Raw genomic sequence first — 16,187 nt, 5'->3', positions numbered from 1 at the left:
GGAAGAAATGAGCGTATTTTGTCAATCGATCAATTACCACTAAGATCACTGTGAACCCATTTGATGGTGGAAGTCCTGTGATAAAGTCCATGGCAATATCAGCCCAAACTAATGTGGGAATTGGCAACGATGTTAGCAGACCCGCCAGAGTAGTTGTTGTTGTCTTAGCTTGTTGACGCATCACACAATGCTTAATAAAAGCAACAATATGTTGGCGCATGTGGGGCCAGTAGAACTGTGAAGCAATGCGAGCCATGGTCCTGGTTATGTCTGAATGTCCCCCAATAGGCGAAGAATGAAATTTCAACAAGATTTTCTGAATAAGTGTGCTTTTGTCTGGAATTACTAATCGCTTTTTCTAAAACAGAAGGTTATCCTTGACAGTGTAGTTCGAATAAGCACAAGAGTTATTTAAGCATTGCTGCATAAGCTCCTTGAGCTGAATATTTTGCTGAGTCTCTAATCGCAACTCATCAAGGAAGGAATAATGGGGTTCTGACCAAGCCATCAGACATACCCGAGAAAGTGCATCAGCAGCCTGATTCTCCTTACCTGACTTGTACTCAATTTTGAAATCAAAGCCAATAAATTTGTGTAACCAGGCCTGTTGTTCTGGTGTTTGTAGAGTCTGTTCCATCAAGGCTTTGAGACTCTTTTGATCTGTGCGGATGATGAACTTATGCCCCAGCAAATAGTGGCGAAACTTAGCCAGTGCTTCCGTGATAGCCCTAAATTCACGCACATACGCAGACTGTTTTTGAGCAGTAGGCCCTAGCTTCTTGGAAAAGAAAGCAATGGGGTGACCTTCCTAACTTAAAACAGCCCCAATACCAATGTTTGAAGCGTCTGTTTCGAGAATGAAAGGCTTGGAGAAATCCGGTAGAGCCAAAACTGGTGCAGTAGAGATTGCCAATTTCAAATTATTGAAAGCAGTAGTAGCTGTATCATCCCAATGAAAACCCTCTTTTTTCAACAAATTTGACAGAGGAGCTGCAATCTGAGAGTAAGCCTTAATGAAACGTTAGTAATATCCTGTGAGACCTAGAAAACCCCGCAATTGTTTCACATTCAATGGAAGCGGCCAATCAGTTATCGCCCGTACTTTCTCCCGATCAATAGAGACACCTATTCCTGAAACTGTATGACCCAGGTAATCTACCTCTAGCATACCAAAGGAGCACTTGAACAATTTCACATACAACACTTGCTGCTTCAAAGTTAGTAGCACACACTCCAGATGGTCCAAATGTGCTAACCAATCGGGGCTATAAACTAGGATGTCGTCAAAAAAAACCAAGACAAACTTGCGAAGAGCAAACCGAAAAACTTCATTCATCAAACATTGGAAAGATGCAGGTGCATTTGACAGCCCAAAAGGCATCACCAGCCACTCATAATGACCTTGGTGGGTGCGAAAAGCCTTCTTGTGCCTATCTTTCGGATTCATCAAAATTTGGTGGTACCCGGAACGGAGGTCGAGTTTGGAAAAATACCCTGCTCCATACAACTCATCTAGTAATTCATCCACTGTTGGGAGTGGAAAGCTATCCTTCACTGTAACCATGTTAAGGGCTCTATAATCGGTACAAAACCTCCATGTTCCATCTTTCTTTTTGACTAAAATGATGGGTGATGAAAATGGGCTCGTGCTTGGCTGAATGATACCTTGTTGTAGCATATCTGAGACCATTCTCTCAATCTTCTCTTTTTGGCTGTGCGGATATCAGTAGGGACGCACCTTAATCACTGTTGACTCATCCAATAGAGGAGTAAAGTGGTCTTGTGTTCTGGGTGGAGGCAGTGAGGTAGGAGTTTGAAACACTTCCGAATAACGTATTAGTAATGTACGTAAGTCGGGACTTAGGTTAGAAGGAATTTGCTCAAGACAAGGTTCCACAGGGCCAAGATGAAATAGCTGCATCATATAGACTTCAGAGATGGTGTTAGTACGCTGCATGCGTCGGAGATGATGTAACTGAGATGGCGTTAGTACGCTGCATGCGTCGGAGATGATGTAACTGCGCCGGAGCCGGAAGGGTCTCAGGCATGCTCGACAGAGTAACAAATTTCCCATCAGCAAAAAATTTGAGACTGAGATTTGCGTAGTTCGCAATGTGAGGACCTAGTGTGGCAAGCCAAGAAGAACCAAGAATTAAATCAGCCCCTGAGAATGGTAATAAGAACACTGGTAAAACAATTTTCTGCCCTTGTATGTCAACTGAGAGTTTGGAAATCTTTCCGTCAGCCACCATAGATTTTCCATTTCCCACTAAAACATTGAATCCAGGAGCTGGTTCCACTGAAAGTTGTAGAAAATGAGCTAGTCGGGGCTGGAAGAAATCACCACATGCAATTCACGATGTTGAGAAATCACCTCCCTCTGCAATTCTCGCTGCAGGCCACTAATGAAACAGTCCAATAGGGCATCTGGATTCAAACCCGTGACCCGATTCGCCAAATTGGTAAATTGCAAATAGAATTCGTTAACAGTACCTGTTTGGGACAACTTAAAGAGGGCTGTTATAGGCCGCTCAAACTCCGAAGGCCCATATTCCAGCTCCAAAACATGCGTGAATTCTTGCCAAGAAGAGAATGGTGTTTCCCGTTGTATCATCTGAAACCAAGGAAACACCGCATGATCCAGGTGCACCGCTGCAATCGTCAACCGTTCTGGATCTGGAGTACGATAATAGTCGAAAAACTGATCAGCTTTGAAGATCCACGCCAACACGTCGGTGCCGTTAAAACGAGGAAACTCCAAACGGACGTTGCGAGTGTGGAAGGGTTGATCCCGCTGATGATGAAAACCATGGGTGGCGGAAGACTGAGCAAGATTCGACAAGAGAGCCTCCATTAGCTGCAAGGATAGTGTCGTCTCTGAGATAGATGAACTATGGGACGTGACGGTGTCCGTCAGCTGTCGGAGTTGATGGTTCATCTGAATGGAGACGGTTTCAGAGAGTTGTGCGAGTTGAGATTCAATGGTACTGAAGCGGTTTCCGTCGGCCATGGTTGCAATGAAAGCACCAGTTGTAATGACTGTAAACGAATATGGAAATGGTTTACTGCTATATTAAAGAAATGGTAGAAACCAGTACAAGTTTCAGTACAACAATAATAAACCAAAATGATAAAAATAAGGTGGAACTAGAATCTTCTCAAGAGAGAAATACCCAGCTAGGGTCCAGAGAGGGAAGGAAGAGAATTTCCAAATTATTCCACACCCAATACGTAGCCACTAGTACCTCTTATATCCTTTTAGTCTAGTACTCACAATCCTCTCTCTAGTGCTGCGCCTTACTCCCCCATTTCTCGGATCCATAACAGAATTGCTAGCCTCTGCTTCATCTTGTAATGCTGACTCATTCTCTTCTGCTGACTCATCATTCTGTGGGTCCGTATTAATGATTGGATCTCTTGCAGTAGCACATAAGCTGAAGCTATCAGTACTCGATATGCCAAAGCTATCAATACTCAAAGCCAAAATATTAAGAAATAATGAAAATTAATAGTGTTGAGGACAACCTTGAGTTCCTTCTTAATTGATTCTAGTGCATGATTCAAGACCGGTCTGTCACTTGTGTTCATTTATATAAAATGCAGAGAATTAATAATCATTCTTAACTGGTCCAAAACAAGAAATTCTCATGAATTATTTGACATAACAAGAAATGCTCATGAATTAATCTTCATGGAGGTGGAAGAGCAGTGAATTAATATTCATGGAGGCACGTCTTCATTGTGTGTGTCCATTAAGTATGATTTGTGTATTGTTTTATGTCTTCCATATTTTACTTTTAAACACTTGCCAAAGTTTGTATCTCTACGGAACTATATGATTGGTGAGGTGGTTGCTGTTACTGTTGAGCATTGCATGAGGTATGGAGTCCCACATCATTTTGTAGAAAGAAAATATTAGTGTTTATAAAACAAACAGACATATGTGCTATTGAATTGAAAACAGTATGAGAAATAATTTGTTTAAAGATAATATAATTTTAAATAAAATAATTAAATGATATTAATTTATTTTAAAATATAATACTCCCTCTGTCCCAAATTATAAGAGAAATTCACTTTTTAGATTCATTGAATATTTAATGTATCTAGTCTATATATAGACCAAATACATTAATTATTCAATGAATCTAAAAATGAAATTTCTCTTATAATTTGGGACGGAGGGAGTATATATTAATAATTTATTTTAATATATTTTAAATATATTTAAAAATATCAAAAATAAAATCTTTTAAATTTATTATAAAAAAATGGTGTCATTTATATCTTAATTTGAAAGGTTGGACTGGAGTAGCATATATATTATAGATGGGTATTCACCTTTATAGATACATTCATGAACGTGATGGAGGCAATGAAAAGAGTGAATCCTCAATTGAAGTGGAAACATGGAAAATGGTGTAAATTGTGGAGGAGTTCAATTAAATTGGAAATGATAACATTTAATGTAAATTGTGGAGGAGTTCAATTAAATTAGAAATGATAACATACATTTAATGTATTTAGGATAAATTTATAATTATAAAATAATAATATGCATTAGTAATAATATGATAAAGTTGACACATGGACCTTTCAATAGTTTACAAGTAAGTTGTGTAAATTTACCAAACATTTTAAAAAGGGTAGATAAGAATTTGCCTATAAAAATGTATGTCATGAGATTAGGTGTCTTTTTGACATAAGTGACGCTACACTGTATTATCAATTCTTTGTGTCTTTTATTTGTTATTCGTTTTATTATTCATCCTTTCTTGTGGGATACAATCCTCTAGACGTAAGTGACGATTGCACTGTACTATGTTACTAATTCTTTGTGTCTTTTAATTTGTTATTTGTTCTGTTGTTCATCAACCATTGTAACATAATTTTGTCTCACACTATTTCATTATTGTGTGAGATTTCTTGTTATTGATCAAACATAATTTTACTTGGCATTGGAGTAGACACTTTGCTCTGGTCGAGTATGTTCCAAGGTATCTATGACGTTTAAGACAAATAATACTAATGAGGAGGATTTGTTAATCATCCATCAATTATTAATGGTACTAAATATGAGTACTAGAAGATCTGCATAGTCTAGTATCTTAAATCCATGGATAACAAGACTTAGAAAGCGATCATCAAAGGATGAACTGCTCCCACAATCAAAAGTGATGATAGTTTTGAATTCGTGAAGCCTAAAAAAAGATTGGACACTTGCCGAAGATGAAGAAGCGATTGAGAATTCTTGCGCTTTTAATGTTTTTAATAATGGAGTTGACAAAAACATCTTCAATATTATTAACAAATGCACTAATGATAAAGAGGAATATGAAACTCTCAAACTTACTCATGATGGAACTTCCAAAGTTCCTATGTCAAGACTCTAACTCCTTACCACTAAATTTGAAAACCTAAAGATGCTTGAGGAAGAAACTATTAGTGAAAAGATGTTAGGCTAGAAGCTTGTAAGAAAAAATCTAAGATCCTTTCCAAAGAGGTTTAACATGAAGGTTACATCTATTAAGGAATCTCGAAATATCTCCACAATGAAGGTTAATGAATTAATTGGTTCCTTATTCACCTTTGAGACGACCATTGATGAGAAACTCGAAAAAAGGAAAATGTTTAGCACTCAAAGTTGATATGTTGATCATGAAAACCATGACACTAATGATAATTTGAATGAATAGATTCCCATGCTTGTAAAGTAATTCAACAAGGTCATGAGAAAACTTGATAAAATATATAAGAACAATGTGTCTTCTAATGGCAAAGACAATCAACAATATAACTCAAAAGGTGGTAACTTTCAACGTAGAGGAAAAGAAGGTGAAAAATAAAAAGGCAAAAGAATCTAATGCTATGAGTGCGAAGGATTTTGACACATTTAAATTTAATGACAAATTTTCATAATAAAACAAATAAAAACTACAATGCCACTTTCTCTGAGGATGAGTCAGAGGAAGAAAGCGAGTCTAATCAAAGAAACAATCAGTGTTGTAGCGCTTACTACTTGTGGGTCATGGTAACTTGTTATTCAAAACCTTAGGATATGTTCATGTACCAATGGTAACTTGTAGCGCTTACTACTTGTGGGTCATGGTAACTTGTTATTCAAAACCTTAGGATACGTTCATGTACCAATGGATGGCTTCCTCCCCCAATGTTTCCACCATAAGTTTACACATCTATCACCATGACGATGATCATTTTTGTGTTGATGACGATGATGTGTTTCTTGGGATCGCACTTTCTATCAAATATCGTCAGTGAGGGAAACATGAAAAATCGTATAAATCCTATAAATTGCGTATCTCTTTTCTCTGGCTCCTCCTCCCTTTATATAGTTACTCTGACCCAATTAGTACTTAAGGTCTAATAAAGAACATTTTAGGCGACCGTCCTTTGAATAGGGTGATCTCTGAATGACGATTGAAATCAAGTTGTAATATGAGATCTTTAGGCATAAGTTTGCTAATCAGTCAACTATGGGATATCCAAATACCTTAGACCCTAATACTCAAATAATTCCGGATTTTAATCGTGGGCAAGCCAAATCGCCCTGATCCATTAACTTAAATTGATACCGTTTTCCTTTATTGGATTCGCCAAGATTCAAGACAGGATATCACTACAAAAAAAAAAGCTCATTAGTGACGTGAAAATCACGCCACAAAGTGAAAAAACACATCACAAACCAAAATTAGCGACGTGAAAAATTACGCCGCAGGAGACAAGGTGGCAACTCAGTAGTGACGTGATTTTCACTTCACTATTTAGTGAAGTGAAAATCACGTCGCTAAATTTGGACCAGATAATCACACAACAAAAGTAAGAGCAAGCGTGGCAGGTCTGGTGCAGAAAAAGATTCTTCACTTGCGAAGTGAATTTCATGTCACTAATTGGTGACATGTAAATCACGTCACTAAAAATTGTCATTAATAAATATAAATTCTGTTGGATTTTATAAGTTGCGACGTGTTTTCAATGCCACTAAATAGTGACATGAAAATCACATCACTAATATTTATTTATTTTTAATTTAAAACCAAATTAATAAATATATATTAAATTAAGTTAATAAACTAAATATATTAAAATTGATAAATAAAATTAATTAACTAAATATGTTAAAATATATAAATTAAAATAATATACTAAAATATATAAACTAATAAACTAAAATTATAAACTAAATATTACTAAATGTAATTATAAATTAATTAATATTTTACACAAATTCAAAATTAAAAGTAACAACAAAATAAAAACTAAATTAAATCAGCAATCAGTCCGGGTCGGGAAACTCATCATCATTTCTGTCCTCCTGATCAGTCGGCGCATAACCACCCACATTTTGATTTCCCCCAAACGATTGCATAAATTGCCGCTTTTGGGCCTCCATATCAGATTGTCTCTTCGCCATGACCTCCATTTTCCGCAGATGCTCACTCTGTATTTCCTCCATTTGGGCCTTGAAAGTCGCTTCACGTTCCGCCGCTTCGCGTCTCGCCTCATTTATCGCCAATTATCTCAGGGTTTCTCGCTGTTCCGGTGTCAAAGTTATGGGACCTGAACCTCCTTCCCCCGTCAATAACTCTTTGATATAGAGTTCTATCATCTGGTCTCAAGGTGCCTGCCAAATTTCCACCACCAAAAAGACACCCGTTAGGCCCCTTGCCGCCAATGACTTCACTCCAAAGATAAAAATCCATATCTGGATGAAGCGGCTCTCCCGATCTTGGAGTATATTGAGGATTAATATTCATAAATTGTACAAGCAATGCCTCATAATCATCCTACACATACAGAAAAAATTAAGTTAAATATAATTTAAATTAAATTAAATTGACTTAAATAATATGAAAAATAGCCACGTGATTTTCATGCCGCAAATTTAGTTGCCACATGATTTTCACGCCACAACTTCTGACATGCCACATGAAAATCACGTCACAAAAGTTGCCGACAAATTAAAAAAATATGAACAACGTAAATTAAATAACTTACCATAGCTTTTTGTGTACGCTCGTCAACAAAACCTCCTGTTTTCTTTGTCCGAGTCCTTGCAATCAATTCGGTCATCAGAGGTGGTCTATTCAATTCTTTAGCCTAAATAATAAAATTAAATATAATTAATAATATCAATTATTAAATGAAATTATAACTTTAAAAAGTGGTAATAATTATTACTAGGCGTCGAAGATGCTCAGCAGTGCTTATACTTCCGACAGCATTAAGGCAACCCCCTTTTTCAGATGCTCTCATCTTCTTTGCATTTTCAGATTTAGCCAGAAACTCATCACTCTCTCAATATTTAAGAAGTTCTTGAAAGACTTCTTCTCCTATCCAACTGGGGCGGATGCCATGAAGTTCCCAACGTTTTCTAACACACACACACACACACACACACACACACACACACACACACACACACACACACACACACACACACACACACACACACACACACACACACACACACACACACACACACACACACACACACACACACACACACACACACACACACACACACACACACACACACACACACACACACACACACACACACACACACACACACACACACACACACACACACACACACACACACACACACACACACACACACACACACACACACACACACACACACACACACACACACACACACACACACACACACACACACACACACACACACACACACACACACACACACACACACACACACACACACACACACACACACACACACACACACACACACACACACACACACACACACACACACACACACACACACACACACACACACACACACACACACACACACACACACACACACACACACACACACACACACACACACACACACACACACACACACACACACACACACACACACACACACACACACACACACACACACACACACACACACACACACACACACACACACACACACACACACATTTTAAAAAATTTATTTTTCAATTACCAAAATATATTTCGTTTTTATAATTCAATTTTAATAAAAGTAATAAACAATATATGTAATAATTTTTTTTTATTAATACATTCTATTAAACATAACTATTATATTCATTTTATCATAAAAAAAAATTCAATTTTAAATATTAATAATGTTTTCATTTATATTCATCTTTAATAAAAAACATTATTTTAATAATATTTAATATTCTTTTGTTCATAAACATAAAAAATATATAATGTAATAATCAATTTTTCATATATACTACTATTACAATAATCTCTTTTTCATATATACTATTTATATTCATCATTAATAAGAAAAACTTTTTTTATTAATATACAATATTCTGTATTTCATAAGCATAAAATATATACTATTTTTATAAATAATAATTTGTTTTAATAACGTATATAATACTTTGTTTTATTAATATATATATATATATATATATATATATATATATATATATATATATATATATATATATATATATATATATATATATATATATATATATATATATATATATATATATATATATATATTTTTTTTTTCTATATTTTAAAATTGAATATATGAAAACATTTATACTTTGTTTTAATATATATAATAATAAACATCTGTTTTAATAAAAACACTTATAAACTTATAATAAAATATAATAATCTAATAAATGATAAGATATTATTTCTTTTAATAAAAACTAAATTTTAATTTCAATATCATCCAAAATATAATACAGATTAAAAAAAAAAACCGATTTACTACATAAAAATTTAGATGATAAAATTTAAACATTTATAACACAGAACATTTAAATACAAAAAATAATACAGATTAAATGGTCCAGATTATAAAATTTTAAACATTTATATCATATTAAAAAAACATTTATACAATTAAAACAAAAAATTAAACAAAAATTAAATAAAAAACAAAAATACCTCTTCTTCTCCTGCAACTCTCTTCCTTCTTTAATCTTCTTCTTCAACCCTTTTCTCCTTCAATTTCCTTCTACTTAAAACCTACTAGGGGTGTTCGCGGTGCGGTTTGGGCGGTTTTGACGAAAAAAATCATCCGAACCGCAAGAGAAAAAATCGTGCGGTTTGGTTTGGTTCGATTGGCTTTTAAAAAAAATCCGAACCAAACCAAACCAAACCAAACTAATGCGGTTTGGTTCGGTTCGGTTGGTTTAGTTTTTTTACAAATATTTTATTGAACAATACATATACATATAGGTGACAACATAACTTTGTATTTAGACATTCATACACTATCAAATAACAACAAAACTCGTCATGTTTTGACAACAACTTTCTATTTAATATGTAAAACTTAAATTAGACAAAAGTGAAATAATAAACATAAAATAATAGTATAAAACAATATAAAAATTATTAGAATGAAAAATAAAATAAAAGAGAGGAGAGGTTAGTGAAGGTGAAAAAGAAAAAACAAAAGAGTTGAGAGATTAGAGAAGAAGATGTGCGATAAAAACGAAACTGAAATAGGGAACATTTGCATAAAAATAAGAAGGTGAAAGAGAAAGAATATAAGAGAGTAGAGATTAAAGAAAAATAGGGAGGATGTACGTGGCAAAGAAGGCGCGATAATGCTATTAGAGATTTGAGAAGATCGGGACTAAAATCATATGTGTAAGGATGAGAAAATTGTTCGTAATCATAAGGCTAAGGTATAATAGATTTAAGTTTGGGTTAGATGTGAGTTAAGTAAAACTTAGATTGTAACATAATGCGGTTTGATTCGGTTTGGTTTGGTTTACAAAATACAAACCGCAAACCGAACCGAACCGTGCGGTTTTGTTAAAAGATGGCCCAAACTAATCTGAACCAATTGCGGTTTTTTGCGGTTTCGGTTTGGTTTGGTTTGGTTTGGTTTGGTTTGCGGTTTTCTATTGGGTTGGTTTGGTTTTGAACACCCCTAAAACCTACAAATAAAAATTAAATATAACTTAACAAACAGAAAAATCTATTAATACAATTAAAATAAATGAAATTATCAAAATTTATATATATAATTTACCTTCAATACAAGAATATAAGAATTTTGTGGTAAAAATTTGTGAAAAATGGGGTTGTGAAAATGAGTTTGTGAGAGAATGGAAGAGAATGATACAAAAGGGTTTCTGTAAATGAACGAAAATGGCTGGGAGGGGAAAGAAAAATTGTGTTCTTATAAGCCAATCAGTGACGTGAATTTCACGTCGCAAGCTTGTTACGTGTAATTCACGTCGCAACACACGCCAACGGTAGAATAAAGATTCTCTCACTGCAAAGCCAGAAACGTGTGAACAAATCAACCAATCAGCGACGTGAAATTCAGGTCGCAACTGTCCCACGTGTATTTCACGTCGCAACTAACTCCAACAGTCAAAACTTTATTTCCTAGTCTGCACCACGTCAAGTCGGTCTGCGTATATTTTCCCTATAAAATGTTGCGACGTGTTTAGCACGTCATAACTAATTTATTTTTAAAATTCAAAATTCCCTCTCTTTGAACAAAGCGCCTTTTTAATTTTTATTTATTAATTTTATATAGCAACGTGTTTTTCACTTCGCAAACATTTTTTCCTTTATAATATTTTGATACCCAAGATATATAACGTTATTTCCATTATTTTATTTTTAAAAAGAGTAGTGACGTGATTATCACTTAACAACAGCTTTTTTTTAGCCACGTGATAATCACGTTACTAAAACACGTGGCTAGGGAGTGGTTTTCTCATAGTGTATAACCCGGACCACTCAACCCATTTCAATGTCCCGATCTCAAAAAGGCACCAAACATATACACAATCTTTCAAGTACGAGGCTTGAAATGACAAAGTGTTTAATTGAGAAAATCATGTCCATAACATTAGAGTTATCACATTTGTAAATGAAATGAAGTGGTACATCAACGAATATTCAATAATACACAATATATATTGAGTTAACATTTGCAATATTTGTATTGAAGTTATACATTTGCAATATTTGAAATCGGTTGTTCAAACCATATAACTTGAAACTGATAATCTATCTCAAATTGAAAGGCAAACACACAGCCTTTTATAATTTTATTAATCATGCATTCAAAATTGAATAGATATTCATACAAAAAAAAACCAAAAGAATAAAAAAATCATATGCAAATGAACTTAAATATGTTTCCACGGTCTTTCAGCTAAGTTCACACATTCTTTGTGCCTATAACAATCAACAAGATGATCTATTGTCAATCCTGCAGCTTGCATAAAAGAGTAAACAATCACTGGACCCATAAATCTGAAACCACGTTTTATTAAGTCCTTGCTTATGGCTTCTGCTTTTGGTGTCCTTAATGGAACATCTCTTGAGTATCTCAGTCTGTTAATCACTGGTTTGTGATTCACATAACTCCATATATAGCTACTGAATGATCCATATTCCCTTATAATCTGTAGCCAAAAATTTAATCATAAACCGTTTTCCGCTTTTCATTAATTTAATCATTAATTTGGATTGTTATGTTATGTACTTGCCTTTATTATGCATTTAGCATTGTCTATTATGCATTTAACTCTTGAATCAGCTAATAAAAGTTCTTTATTTAATGCCATCTCCATGATTTCCTTCTCCTCCATTTTGGCAACAATGTTTGGATCAAATCCAGCAAAAACTTGTCTGTGTCAAGAACATTATAAAAACATGTTATTGTAATATTTTCAAGCCAAACAACATGCAAATGAATTTTACCTTAGAACTTCCTTTCTTTTAAGAATTTCTGTCCAGTTGTAATCTATCAGCAATCCCGCCATTGCAAGCAACTCGAACAGTTTTCTGTATCATGCACACAAGATGTGACACTGATACGTTTATACTGATAATAGTTTAAAATAAAAGCATTTTAAAGGAAAATAAAAAAATTGTAAGATATTAAAGAGTGCTTACTTGTCATCATAAGCTGGAACTCCCCAACACTCATCATGAAATTCAATGTATGCCTTATCTGCACAATGCCTCATTATTACTATTATGATCCAATGGAAAAGAAAAAAGAAATAAAAAACTCAATAGGTTTATGTTTATACCACAGTTCTTTGTGATCCAATTGCATCTTTTCAATTCACCAAGCTTGGTTGCATGTAGATTTTGTTGTTTCTGTGAAGTATTAACAACTGTACATTCACTTCTCTGATGTGATGAAATCAAATGCTGCGGTAATGAGACGTTTTCATCTGTCAGATTCAACGAATCCGTGAAACAAGAGTCATTTGAATTTTGTGACAGTGATGATGATAGTGAAGACGAGGATGAAGATGAAGAACTTTTCTCTAACCCAATAGGGTAGACTTTTTTGAGGTGTTTTTGGAAAAATATTTGGTTCAATTTTTTTGATTCTTGGTCACTTGTTATATCCTCCATTGCATATCTTCTTACATTTGTTTTATGCATGATTTTGTGAAGATGAGGAAAATTCCAATGGTATAATAAATGTGAATGGTTTTATATTGTTGAGTATCGATAAAAGTAGGATATTCAAAAGGAGATTGAAATCAAGTAGGTGCGAATTCTTAGAGGTTGGTGAAAAGTGAGTTTGAAGAAATAATATTATGACTATAATAATAGGTAACATTTGCTTGATAAGGAATTAATGATACTTCAATGTTTAGCAACATTTATTAATAATCAATATTAGTATCATGTTCTCAAATAAAACAAAATGCAAACTAAGACAAGGATTGAATTTGATTGTGTAGTCAATTGTCCATTTAACCAAACTTTTGTCGTTTGATGATTTATCATTATCTATACACACACTAAATGAGTGAAATGGTGAAGGGTAGTTGTAGTGTTTTTCTCAATGCAAGCTGTAACGAGTCCATTCTATTATTCTTAACTCTTACGCATATATTTTTTTTAGTTCTGATTCACACATGTAGCCTACAAAGACAAAGATACACTATCTTTCTTTAGTTATTCTATCATATCTCACTTTCAATCTTTAAACACCTTTGGGGTGCATGAAATAAAAATTGACTCATGCGTATTTAATTATTCGTTCAAGGGAAAAACGATCATTTCACTATGTATAGTAATTTTCGTTGACACCTTGGATATGGAAGGGGATTCTCTCCCATAAAGTTTTTATTTGAGAGTCCAGTTATAACTCACACCACTCAATTTTTTTTGTGAGAAAAATAAGTGAGTGAGATTTTACCTTTTTTATTTATTTTATTATTCTGTTAAAATCTTTTAGATTTTTGACAAAGAGGGAGAAGTAAAAGATAATTTTGATATATCGACTTTCATAAGATCACTCCCACATATTCCTTCCATTCTCTTTTATAAGTAATTTTTATTTTTTAAATTCATTAAATAATTGATGTATCTAGTCTATATATAGTCCAAATACATTATTTATTAAATGAACATAAAAAATAAAACTTTCTTACAAAAGAGAATTGAGAGATGGAGTACATGATATTTGTTTTTGCGTCTAACATTGTTTGACTCAGGAACTTTGCAAAAGTTCACTGAAGTTTGAAAGATAGGAAAAAATCTGAAGGAAGGTCAGAAGACTAATCAAGATGTAAAGGATAGTCAGAAGACTAATCAAAATATGAAGAATAGTCAGAAGACTAATCAAGATCTGAAGGATAGTTAGAAGATTGATCAAAACCTGAGAAGCCAGCAAGTTCAGATGTTTTGAACATGGCAAAGATTTTAGAAGAATCTCGTTCTGAAGCTTAGCGCAAATTCACAAGCAGGTTCTCTTCAACAAGATTCAACCAAATTCTGTCAATTCACCATGTTCTGATAGCAAGCCAATATCTGAGATGAAGCACCAGGCGTTTCTAGTCAGACTCTGATGAAATTGCAAACAGGAAAGTATTCATTTCCTGCTATATTTTTATACTTCAAAATTATTTTGTAAGTCTTGAGCTTAGGGGGAGCCTCTGAACACGCCTAAATTAATTGTGAGACTATTGTTCTCAGAGGGAGTTGTTTAGTTAACTCGGAATGTGTTTATGTGATTTAAACCTAGTATAAATTGTTCAATTAAAATACATGGTTTTGTCATCATCAAAAAGCGGGAGATTGTAAGAACAATATTTGGTTATACATCTGGCCTTATGTTTTGATGATAACATTACATGATAACTTAGAGAACAATTTAGTACTCTAACGTTTCTGTCTAGTGTGTAGCTTTTGCTAACAAGTTCTAACTCTAAAGAAAAGTCATGTGACCTCATCAAGTTCTGAACTTACCACGCTCTAACTCTGGAAGAAACCAACATGTTTGCAAAGTTTTAGTCAAGTTTTGGAATGCTTCTATAACAACAGTTCTGATGAATGTTAGTAATAAAGCTTCTGTTTGTAACAATCATAAAAGGTGGGGTCTCCTCTACCTCCGAGTTCTGAAGACAAATGTTTTGGAAGAATGAGTTTTGAATATTCTCAAGACAAAGATTATGTAGACCAAGTGCTGAAGATTCTGAAGACAAGGTTCTGGATGAACAATTTCAAAGACTCTAAAGACTTAGGATCTGAAGATTCAAAGACCAAGTACTGAAGACTCTGAAGACAGTGTTTTGAGTGAACGAGTTCTGAAGACTCTAAAGACTTAGGTTCTGGCGACTCAAGTTTTTGGTAATTCTAAGCATGCATTAACATCTCCTATCAAAAGCCTCTTAAAATTATAAGATAAGATTAAAAATGGTTTACGTGAGGAAATAAAACAAGGTACATCTAATTCCATTACCCAGATAGGATGGCGCTAGGACGATACTACTGTACTGTGTTATCGACCACACTCACTACCATTTAGGAGTAAAACAACTGGAATTGAGTATTCCAATTTTACCCTCCAACAGATTTCTTTTTGGGCTATAAAAGGATGACTAGAAGATTGAAGAAGCCGACAAAAAACATTACAGAACTACGCTTAAATGCTGCACAAATCTCTTTGATTTATTCTTTGTATTGTTTTGTAAGCAAATGAACTTTTGTTCTTTAACTTGCAGCAAGTGAGCTTTTGTTCGATATTTTGTTAACACTTTGTGTTATTTGATTGTTTTTCAAACTTGTGTAATCTTCTATCAAAAAGCAATTTTGTAGACACAAACATTTGTATTCAACAACTGAAGTTGGTAGTTCCTTGAGAGACTAGGCTTTAGTCAGAATTCTCAAAAAGA

At 34.1% G+C, this 16,187-nt stretch overlaps 1 protein-coding gene across 1 annotated transcript; it reads right to left on the bottom strand.

Annotated features, from left to right (window-relative positions):
* Nucleotides 1-12,046: 12,046 nt before the first annotated feature.
* Nucleotides 12,047-13,495, bottom strand: LOC131646073 (uncharacterized). Its single transcript, XM_058916236.1, has 5 exons — nt 13,080-13,495; nt 12,940-12,997; nt 12,745-12,828; nt 12,531-12,672; nt 12,047-12,446 (listed from the first exon to the last, which is right to left on the bottom strand). The coding sequence occupies exons 1-5, from the start codon at nt 13,441-13,443 to the stop codon at nt 12,168-12,170; spliced, it is 927 nt and encodes a 308-aa protein (XP_058772219.1). The 5' UTR covers nt 13,444-13,495; the 3' UTR covers nt 12,047-12,167.
* Between the last annotated feature and the right edge of the window lie 2,692 nt (nt 13,496-16,187).

This window comes from Vicia villosa, linkage group LG2 (genome assembly GCF_029867415.1).
Source record: "Vicia villosa cultivar HV-30 ecotype Madison, WI linkage group LG2, Vvil1.0, whole genome shotgun sequence".
Lineage (NCBI taxonomy): Eukaryota > Viridiplantae > Streptophyta > Magnoliopsida > Fabales > Fabaceae > Vicia > Vicia villosa.
The sequence above is the reverse complement of the archived record's forward strand: the minus strand, read 5'-3'. Positions and strand labels throughout refer to the sequence as shown.